Here is a 10,505-nt window from a genome sequence, read left to right as displayed (position 1 = left end):
ACTCTGCACAGTGACCCAAGCTGGGAGTCAAACCAGGGCCCCTGGCACGTTGAGGCAGCAATGCACACCATTGTGCCACCTAACTACAAGGTTTTTTTAATAACTCATAAGTTCATGCATAAACGTGGTTAATGGCAGCATCGCTTGGGAATGATTGATAGACACAATCACGGATGACTCAACCCTCCAGTTTTATTGCCATTCACATTTAAATCTAGTCTGTACCTTTGACGGGTTTGGCACACAATCAGAGCTTTCCTCTCGGCTGTGCGGCTTCACTCAGCCTGGTTTACACATTCTAACATGTTTCCTTTTTTAAACTCCGGTTTTGTCAAATGGCTGGCTATTTGATATACCTGCTTCAGCAGGCGGGGATGGTCCGTGATATCAGAGGTAACTGGATTGGTTAGCGTGTTCATTGGCTCACTGGGCTGGGTCCATTGCTTGCTTGCCTCTGTGTGTGTGTGTGTTTTCGCAACTTACCTGGGAGAAGGAAGCAATTGTAACCAGGAGGGACAAGGGGGAGGTTTTTTTTTCCGAGAGAGAGGAAATGTGATCGGAGTCAGTCGAGAAAGAGAGACGATTAAAAAAAAAGATCCGCGACCTTTAAGCTACTGCAGAGTGCGGGGGTCAGTCAGTGACAGCAGTCTGGATGGAAACACTGTCTAGTGAGGACAGGCTGCAATGGTAAGTCGAGCAAAGTGTTTTCATCTTACATCGATCGGGCTGTGTGAGTGTGTGTGTGTGTGTGTGTGGGTGGGGAGGGCTGGGGGGATTTGAATGATTTGCAAATATCAGAACCGACTCTGAATTCTGCACCAAGTATAAGTTTGGAAATAGTGACTTTTTTTTCGACCGCGATCATCAAAACCATGTGTTTTCAATATTTCTTTCCTCTCCCAGCGCTTGCAAGATCAGATTCCAGTAACAAGTTCGTGAGATTTATGGCGATTTTTGTGCTATAGGTATATAAAGAAGAGGATTTGGATTTAGAAAATTACTGTTGCAAAGTATTCCTCTGAAAGATATTTCTTCTCTTGGCATGTTTTTTCTTGAGGTGGCCTTCACCCCTGAAAATGTTTGAGAAACGCAATAAAAACTCGGTTGTGATCGAAGTTAAACATCATTATTTGATCACAATGAACGTACGTGGGTGGCACAAGTGCTTTTTAAAAACTGAACCAGAAATTGACCATGATCTGGGCAAGTAAAGGCGAGCTTTGGCTGAATGAAATGTCCTGGCTTCGACTTTATGCAAAATTATACACTAACTGAGAGGACAGATGCAGATTCTTCAGAACTTCCAAAACTTTTTTTTCCGTGCAACTCAATCACAAGGGATTTTCACAGTAACTTCATTGCAGTGTTAATATAAGCCTACTTATAAGACTAATGAATAAACTTTAAACTCAGTTTCAGTTAAGCAATATTAACTCAACTGTGTGTGCCAATTGCAGTCCATGCTTCAATAAGAGGGTCAAAATTCAGACACTATTCAAAGACCACTACTTGTGAAAGAGTATCACTTGTTGGGACTCTGAATTGGGTTTAATTTGACTTGATTAGATTGGAATAAAGTTTAAAAAAAAATCACTACTCACTCCTGCTGCTGCTGTATTGGTCATGTGGGGATGCCGGCGTTGGATTGGGGTAAACACAGTAAGAAGTTTCACAACACTAGGTTAAAATCTAACAGGCTTATTTAGTAGCAAAAGCCACTTGCTGTATTGGGACAGTCAGCAGGCACTAAAGGAGAAATCAGCTCCCTTTTAAAGTAATTAGATGAGAGTCCAGACCTGTGAGTGGAATGAAGGTCAAATGCATTAAAATTGTGCGTTAATGTTCAAAAAGCATGTGTGTTGCCCATAGCACAGGGGTTGAATGTAATAAATGCACGCTGGTGGCACAGTGGTTAGCATAGCTGACTCACAGTAGTCATGATGTGGAGACACCAGCGCTGGACTGGGGTAAACACAGTAAGAAGTCTCACAACAGCAGGTTGAAGTCCAGTTTCCCCACTCACCTGACAAAGGAGCAGTGCCCCTAAACTAGTGGCGTTTGCCACCAAATAAACTTGTCGGACTTTAACCTGGTGTTGTGAGACTTCTTATTGTGGCTCATAGTGCCAGGGACCTGGGTTCCGTTCTCAGCTTGGGTCAATGTCTGTGTGAAGCCTGCACGTTCTCCCCATGTCTGCGTGGGTTTCCTCCAGGTGCTCCAGTTTCCTCCCACAGTCCTAAAGCGGTGCTGGTTTAGCCGTGCTAATGCTCCCTCAGTGTACCCGAACAGGCGCTGGAGTGTGGCGACTAGGGAATTTTTCACCGTAACCTTATTGCCGCTGTGTTAATGTGATAGATATATTGTGACCCTAATAAATAAACGTTAAGCTATGATTGTAGCTGCAATGTCCTGAGCAGCTTTGCACAGTGCTCTCGAATCTAGCCCAGAGACACGAAGACTCAGCTCTGATTGGTAGGGCGGCCTGTCAATCTGGGTGATTGACAGGGTCCCAGCGGCAGGTAGCGGAGGCCGGCCCCGCCCCCCCAGGCTTCGTGCAGGCAGCGTGTGTCGGGCTCCGATTAATTGTTCGCCTTGTCAATCAGCGTGCCTGTGGGGGGCGGGTCTTGTTCCGGCAATCTGCGTCATTTCCGCTGTCAGGTGGCAGCCCCTCCTCCTCCTCCCTGGGCCTGGGGAGAGGCGAGGCCGCCCGGGCGGGATGGAGAACGGGAGTGTTGTGGTTGCCGCTGTGCAGTGTCGCCTCGTCCCATCGCCTTGGGCCCGCTCCAGGATGACCTCCCCTCTCCACTGAATTCTCCCCTCCCCGGGGACAGGAATAGATCGCCCCCAACCCGCCCCACCCCCGCTGCTCATTTTCCTTTGCCAAACACAAAAAAAAGAGGCCTGGCCGAGAGCACCGAGTTAGAGTTCGAGCGGCGCGGGGGGCCCGGCTATGAAAGGGGAGGAGCGGCTATAGTGGAGCCGGAGCTGCGTGCACGGAGGGTGAGTGAGCGGAGCGGCTGTGTGCGGGCCAGAGGGCACCGCCTGTGGGGCGGTCACAAAGCCCGTTTACCCCAACATCCTCCACCCCGTATCTACCCCAATTCCACCCCGTATCCCCAACGTCTCCCTCATATCTGCCTTGTACCCCCAACGTCTGCCTGTAATCTGCCCCGTGTCCCCGACGTCTGCCTGTAATCTGCCCCGTGTCCCCAACGTCTCCCTCATATCTGCCTTGTACCCCCAACGTCTGCCTGTAGTCTGCCCCGTGTCCCCAACGTCTCCCTCATATCTGCCTTGTACCCCCAACGTCTGCCTGTAATCTGCCCCGTATCCCCAACGTCTCCCTCATAGCTGCCTTGTACCCCCAACGTCTGCCTGTAATCTGCCCTGTGCCCCCGACGCCTGCCTGTAGTCTGCCCCCGTGTCCCCGACGCCTGCCTGTAGTCTGCCCCCGTGTCCCCGACGCCTGCCTGTAGTCTGCCCCCGTGTCCCCGACGCCTGCCTGTAGTCTGCCCCCGTGTCCCCGACGCCTGCCTGTAGTCTGCCCCCGTGTCCCCGACGCCTGCCTGTAGTCTGCCCCCGTGTCCCCGACGCCTGCCTGTAGTCTGCCCCCGTGTCCCCGACGCCTGCCTGTAGTCTGCCCCCGTGTCCCCGACGCCTGCCTGTAGTCTGCCCCCGTGTCCCCGACGCCTGCCTGTAGTCTGCCCCCGTGTCCCCGACGCCTGCCTGTAGTCTGCCCCCGTGTCCCCGACGCCTGCCTGTAGTCTGCCCCCGTGTCCCCGACGCCTGCCTGTAGTCTGCCCCCGTGTCCCCGACGCCTGCCTGTAGTCTGCCCCCGTGTCCCCGACGCCTGCCTGTAGTCTGCCCCCGTGTCCCCGACGCCTGCCTGTAGTCTGCCCCCGTGTCCCCGACGCCTGCCTGTAGTCTGCCCCCGTGTCCCCGACGCCTGCCTGTAGTCTGCCCCCGTGTCCCCGACGCCTGCCCCCGTGTCCCCGACGCCTGCCCCCGTGTCCCCGACGCCTGCCCCCGTGTCCCCGACGCCTGCCCCCGTGTCCCCGACGCCTGCCCCCGTGTCCCCGACGCCTGCCCCCGTGTCCCCGACGCCTGCCCCCCCAGTATCTGCCCTGTATCCCCAAACCACCACGCACCCCCCTGGACATTCCCTTGTGTTTGACCCGTATCCCCATCGCCTGCCCATGTTTGCCCCACACCTGCGTCCCCATTTCTTCCTGCATCTTGTGATCACTTCCCCCTCAGGCGGTCCTGCCCAATCGGCTTCTTATGTTAGTAATAAGTTCTATTCTTTTAAGTTTTTCCCGATTATTGTGCTAAAGTTCACTATAATAGCTTTCTTTGTGAAATAAAGTGAATCCTCTCGATTGTGTTTGTGGGATGTGGTGGTGGCTGTGCAGTCTGAGATGTGATGTGGAGATGCTGCCGTTGGACTGGGGTAAGCACACTAAGAAGTCTCACAACAAGTTAAAAGTCCAAAATGTTTATTTGGTAGCGCCAGCTTTGAGTCTCAAGATCCTTCAGGTGTGTCACCTGAAGAAGGAGCTTGAGGCTCTGAAAGCTAGTGCTGCCAAATAAACCTGTTGGACTTTAACCCAGTCTGAGACACTCAAGCTTCCAGTTTACATTGCTCTTTGATTCTTCCTCTGCATTATTTGAGACTCAGTAAGAAGTCTCAACACCAGGTTAAAGTCCAACCAAGTTAGTAAATTGATTATAATGATAGTAAATTTTAGTAATGATAGTAAGTTCACAAGCTTTCGGGGTTTGCCCCTTCGTCAGTTCATCTTTCACCTGGCGAAGGGGCAAACCCCGAAAGCTTGTGAGTTTACTATCAAATAAATTGGTTGGACTTTAACCTGGTGTTGTGAGACTTCTTACTGTGTTTACCCAGTCCAACGCTGGCATCTCCACATCATTATTTGAGACTCGCCTCAGCATAGGCTTTTCTTTAAAGAGGAAATTTGGGATTATTTGACAGGCTTCCTTATTTTAGGACACTTCAAAGTACTTTACACCAGCAAGTGTGAATATTTTAAGAAATTGGTTGGGAGAAATTCAGGAAAATTACAATCACCAGGAAAGTGGCATTTAGTAAATTGGGTCTGTGGGGCTGACAAATCCCCAGGTCCAGATGAACTTCACGCTAAAGTCTTGAAAGAAGTGGCTATTGTGATATTTGCATTGGTTTTAATTTTCGAAAATTCTTTTCATTCAAAGGAATTAAAGGAAGATTCTGTTACTTTAGAAGATAGCAGATGTAACTACTTCATTCAAAAAAGGAGGGATACGGAAAACAGGAAACTATACACCAGTTAGTCTGAGAGAAAATGTTAGAAGCTATTATTAAATATGTTATTGCAGTGCACTTGGGGGGGCAGGGAAAAATCAAATAAGCAGGCTGGGTCAGGATGGTTTTGTGAAAGAAAAAGTATGTTTAACCAGTTTATTTAAGTACAGCAAGTAATGAAGAAAACAAATGGAATTTTGACATTTATAACTAAAGGAATGTTGTATAAAAGTAAGGAAGTGTTGTGGCAACTGTACAAGACATTGGTGAGACCACACCTGGAGTACTTTGTACAGGTTTGGCCTCCTTATTTAAGGAAGGATGTAGTGGCACTAGAGGCAGTTCAGAGGAGGTTCCCTAGATTAATTCCAGAGATGAGACTGAGCAGTTTAGACCTCTTCACTCTAGAGTTTAGAAGACTGAGAGGAGATGTAATTGAGGTATATATGATGATAAAAATGTCAAATTATGTTGGATGCTGCTGCTTGTGGGGCAATCTGGAACAAGAGGTCATTGTTATAGGATAATGGGTAGCAGGTTGAAAACAGAAATTCACTACCCCAGAGTACGGTGGGTGCTGGGCCATTGAATGAATTTGAGGGGAGAGAGAAATTTTTAATTATTAATGGGTTGAAGGATTATAGAGAACGGACAGGAAAGTGGAGTTGAGACCAAGTCCAGCCATGATCATCTTAAATGGCAGAGCAAGTTCGAGGGGTGAATTGCCTACTCCTGATCCCATTCTTTTGTTCTTATGAATGTGTTTTTTAAATGAGTCAAGTGCTGTGGATGAAGGAGAATCAGTGAATATACTAGAAACAGATAAAACAGGAGCAGAAATGGGCCATTTAACCCTCTGAGCTTTCTCTGCTGTTCAGTATAATATTGCTGATCATCCAATTCCGTAGCCCGATCTCTCCACCTTTCCTGCCCCCGCCCCCCCCCCGCAACCCCCATATCCTCTGATCCCCATCTAACTCCTTTTTTAAAATGTACACTGTTTTGGCCTCAGCTGCTTTCTGTGGTAGGGAATTCTGCAGGCTCACCACTCTGGGTGAAGAAATTTCTCCTCATCTCAGTCCTTATAGGTTTGCCCTTTATCCTTAGATTGTGACCTCCCTCCCCGGCGGTTCTGGACATCCCACCGTCGGGAATACTCTTTCTGCATCTACCCTGTTTAGTCCTGTTAGAATATTAAGGTTTTCCATGAGATTCCCCCTCTTCTGAACTCTAGCAAATATAATCCTAACCAAATCAGTTTCTCTTCGTATGTCAGTCCTGCCATCCCAATAAACAATCTAGTGAATCTTTGCTGCACTTCCTCCATAGCAAGAGCATCTTTCCTCAGATGAGGAGACCAAAACTGCATACAATATTCTTTGTGTAGCCTCACCAAGGCCTTTTACAGCTGCAGCAAGACATTCCTGTTCCTGTACTTGAATCTATTTTCCACCTCTTAATCCCTTGGTTCTCCTTTGCTGAATTCTAAACTGCTCCCAATCCTGAGGTCTGTTGTTTTTTTACTGGCCAATTTGTATGCTGCCTCTTTGAATCTAATACTATCTCTAATTTCCCTTGTAAATCATGGTTTGGCCACATTTCCTGTTTTACCGTTGTGCCAAACAGAAATAAATAATTATTGCAGTTCACAGATGTGCTCTGTGAATGTTTGCAATTGCCTATCCACTGTCATCCCTTTAAATAACATTTCCCAGTCCATCACAGCCAACTGCACCTCGTATCATCATAGTTTCCTTTATTAAACGTCTCGACTCTAGCCTCAGAATCAACTATGTTTCTCTTCACCTTGATGAAAAATTCTATCATGTTATGGTCACTGTACTTGGATTTCCAGAAGGCATTTAGGAAGGTGCCACATCAGAGGTTATTGCAGAAAATAAAAGCCCATGATGTAACAAATTAGGGTGGCACAGTAGCACACTGGTTAGCACTGTTGCCTCATAGTGCCAGGGACCTGGGTTCGATTCCTGGCCTTGGGTCACTGTCTGTATGGAGTTTGCATGTCCTCCCCCTGTCTGCGTGGGTTTCCTCTGGGCGCTCCAGTTTCCTCCCACAGTCCAAAGCTGTGAGGGTTTGGTGCATTGGCCATGATAAATTACCTGTTAGTGTCCGAGATACTTAGGTTGGAGGGATTAGCGGGGTAAATATGTGAGGTTACGAGAATAGTGCTGGGTGGATTGTTGTCGGTGCAGACTTGATGGCTGCCTTAAGAGTGGCATGGTGCCACAGTGGTTAGCACTGCCTTACAGTGCCAGTGCTAACCAGTGCCAGGTTTGATGTCTGTCTGCATATCCTCCCTGTATCTGCATGGGTTTCCCCTGTCAGTCCAAAGATGTGTGAATTAGATGGATTGACCATAATAAATTGCCCCTTACTGTCAGGGGGCCTAGCTAGGGTAAATGCATAAAGTTATGGGGAAAAGGGATTTTGGTCGGCTCATTGGGCTGAATGGCCTCTTCTGCACTGTAAGATTCTATGAATTGGCATGAATAATAGATTGGCCAGCCAGGAGAGAAAAAGTTGGCATAAATGGATCTTTTTCTGGTGGCCAGGTTGTGATGAGTGGTATGCTACACAGATCAGTGCTGCGACCTTAACTTTTTGCAATTTATATAAATGACTTGGATGAAGGAATAATTGCTAAATCTGCTGACAACACAAAGATCAGTTGGAAAGTAAATTGTGAAGAGGATGCAAGGAGGCTACGAAAGACATAAATTAAGCGAGTGGGCAAAAACCTGGCAAATGGAGTTAAATGTGAACAAATGTGAAATTGTTCACTTTGGCATGAAGGAAAAGAAAGCTTATGTAAACGGTGAGAGGATGTAGAGGGATCTGGATGCCCTGATGCATGAATCTCAAAAGGCCAGTATGGAGATACAGCAAGTAATTAGGAACGCTGATAGAAATGTTTGTCATTTATTGTGAGGGGAATTGATTACAAAATTAGGTTATATTTCAGTTGTACTAGACAAGGACTGTAGAGATAAGCCAGGGAACTACAGAATCTCACCTCAGTGATGAGAAAACCGTTGGAGAAAATTCTGAAGGAGAGCATCTGTCTCCACTTGGAGAGGCAAGGCTTGATCAGTGATAATCAGCATGGCTTCATCAGAGGGAGGTCTTGCCTGAGAAATTTGAATTTTTTGAGGAGATTGCCAGGTTTATAGGTGAGGGTAGTGCATTTTGTGTGGATTTCAAGCAAAGCCTTTGATAAGGCATAAAGGAGACTCCCAAAGAAGGCGAATGCACATGGGATACAGGGTAATTTGATGAGGTGGATTCAAAATTCATTTATAGCAAAGTGTGATGACAGAAGGCTGCATTAATGACTGGAAGCCAGTGTACAGTGGCATACCACAGGGTCATTTATATGAATGATGTAGATGACAATGTGGGAGGGTAGGATTAGTAAGTTAGCAGCTGACACGAAGATTGGCTTGGGGGTTAACAATGAGGTTGAGCGTCTTGGGCTGCAAGGGGATTTTGATGGGCTAGTCAAATGGGCCAGTAAGTGGGCAGGTGGAATTTAACCCTGAAAAGTGTGAGGTGATACACTTTGGAACTAGTAATTTGAAGGTAAGTGTTCAATCATTGGCATGACATTAGGAAGTTCTGTGGAGCAAAGGAACCTTGGCATGTTTGTCCATGGGTCACTGAAGGTGAAAGGGCATGTTAGTAGAGTGGTTAAAAAGGCATGAGACACTTGCCTTTATCATTTGAGGTGTTAGTTACAAAAGCAGGGAGATCATGTTGGAGTTGTATAGAACTTTGATTAAGGCCATAGCTGGAGTACTGTGTGCAGTTCTGGTTACCACGTAACGGGAAGGATGTGATTGCATTGGAGGGGTGCAGAGAGGATTCACTCACATGCTGCCTGGGATGGAACATTTAAGATATGAAGAGGATAGGTTTGGGCTATTTGCATTGCAGCAGAAGAGGCTGAAAGGCAACCTGATTGTGCAGCATATTCAGAGTGGCTAAAGATTAGAAGGGTCAGTTCTGAGGGGACTTGTGTTCAAGGAAAGGTGCAGGAGGTTTAAGTGTGAGAGAAAATGTTTCTACTTGCACTGCCTGGGAGGGCAGTAAAGGCGGGTTGCCTCACATCCTTTAAAAAGTACCTGGATGAGCACTTGATCCACATCCTTGAATGTTATACCTGCCAAGTGCTGGTAAATGGAATTAGGTGGGAGGTCAAGTGTTTCTAGCGTTTTGGTGTGGACCTGGTGGGCCAAAGGGCCTCTCCTGCACTGTATGATTCTGTAACATTGGTGAGACCACATTTGGAGTGTTGTATACAGTATTTTGGTCTCCTTATTTAGGGGAAGATGCACATGTGTTTAAAAGCGTTTCAGAGAAGGTTTACTAGACTAGTACCAGAAATGGGTGGGTTGTCTTGGGAGGAAAGCTTGAAGAGGTTAGGTCTGTGTCCACTGAAGTTTAGAAGAGCAAGCGGCAACTTGATCAAAACCATTAAGTTCCTGAGGGCTATTGACGGGGTGGTTATGGAAAGAATGCTTCCTCATTTCGGACAATCTAGAACTAGGGTTCACTGTTTAAAAAAGATGGGTCACTCATTTAAGATGGAGATGAGAATTTTCTCAAAGGGTCATGAGTTTTTGAAACACTTTCTCAAGAGGCAGTGGAAGCAGAGTCTTTGAATCTTTTTAAGGCTGAGCCAGATAGATTTCTAATGAACAAAGGGGTGAAAGGTTACCGGGATTAGGCAGGAATATGGGGTTGAGGTTACAGTTAAGTCCGTCATATTTTTGAATAGTGGAGCAGGCTTAAGGGGCCGAATGGCCCACTCCTTCTAATTTGTAACATAATGAAAAGTTTGAAGGCACTCCACAATCTTTCTTAATTATCTTCAACCACAGAAGCCATGCAGGGTTTGTTCTTGGCGCTTCAGGAGAGCAAGAAGGCGACTTGACCAAAACTATTAAGATCCTGAGGGGTGTTGACAGGGTGGATATACTTTCTTTTATAATTGCTCAGTGCAGATTATATCAGCTAGAGGGAAAGATGGTAAGGGGCTGGGCAGGGACAGATAAACACAACTAGGTTCTTTCGCCACAACATTCAGGGTGCCACCAAGCCAGCCGTTCATTGCCTGACTCATTGCAGGGATGTCAAGCGCATCTGCAGGCTGATCTATGAGGAGGTCTGTGGTGTCCTTATA

At 47.1% G+C, this 10,505-nt stretch overlaps 1 protein-coding gene across 3 annotated transcripts in view; it reads left to right on the top strand.

The window, feature by feature from the left end:
• Positions 1-266: 266 nt before the first annotated feature.
• stk40 (serine/threonine kinase 40) overlaps positions 267-10,505 on the top strand; it is a 71,680-nt gene continuing 61,441 nt past the window's right edge. The window contains exon 1 of one of the 3 annotated variants that reach the window (XM_080211180.1): positions 267-393. Coding sequence is in view for 1 of the 3 variants with exons in the window: in XM_080211178.1 (XP_080067304.1) it covers positions 685-687 (3 nt within the window). In the remaining 2 variants the exon portion in view is untranslated. Of the gene's footprint in view, positions 394-434; positions 688-2,690; positions 3,001-10,505 lie in introns of those variants that run through there. The other 2 variants (XM_080211178.1, XM_080211182.1) reach the window with 2 other exon arrangements.

This window comes from Carcharhinus amblyrhynchos, chromosome 24, assembly GCF_965287045.1.
Source record: "Carcharhinus amblyrhynchos chromosome 24, sCarAmb.v2.hapA, whole genome shotgun sequence".
Classification (NCBI taxonomy): Eukaryota; Metazoa; Chordata; class Chondrichthyes; order Carcharhiniformes; family Carcharhinidae; genus Carcharhinus; species Carcharhinus amblyrhynchos.
The sequence above is the reverse complement of the archived record's forward strand: the minus strand, read 5'-3'. Positions and strand labels throughout refer to the sequence as shown.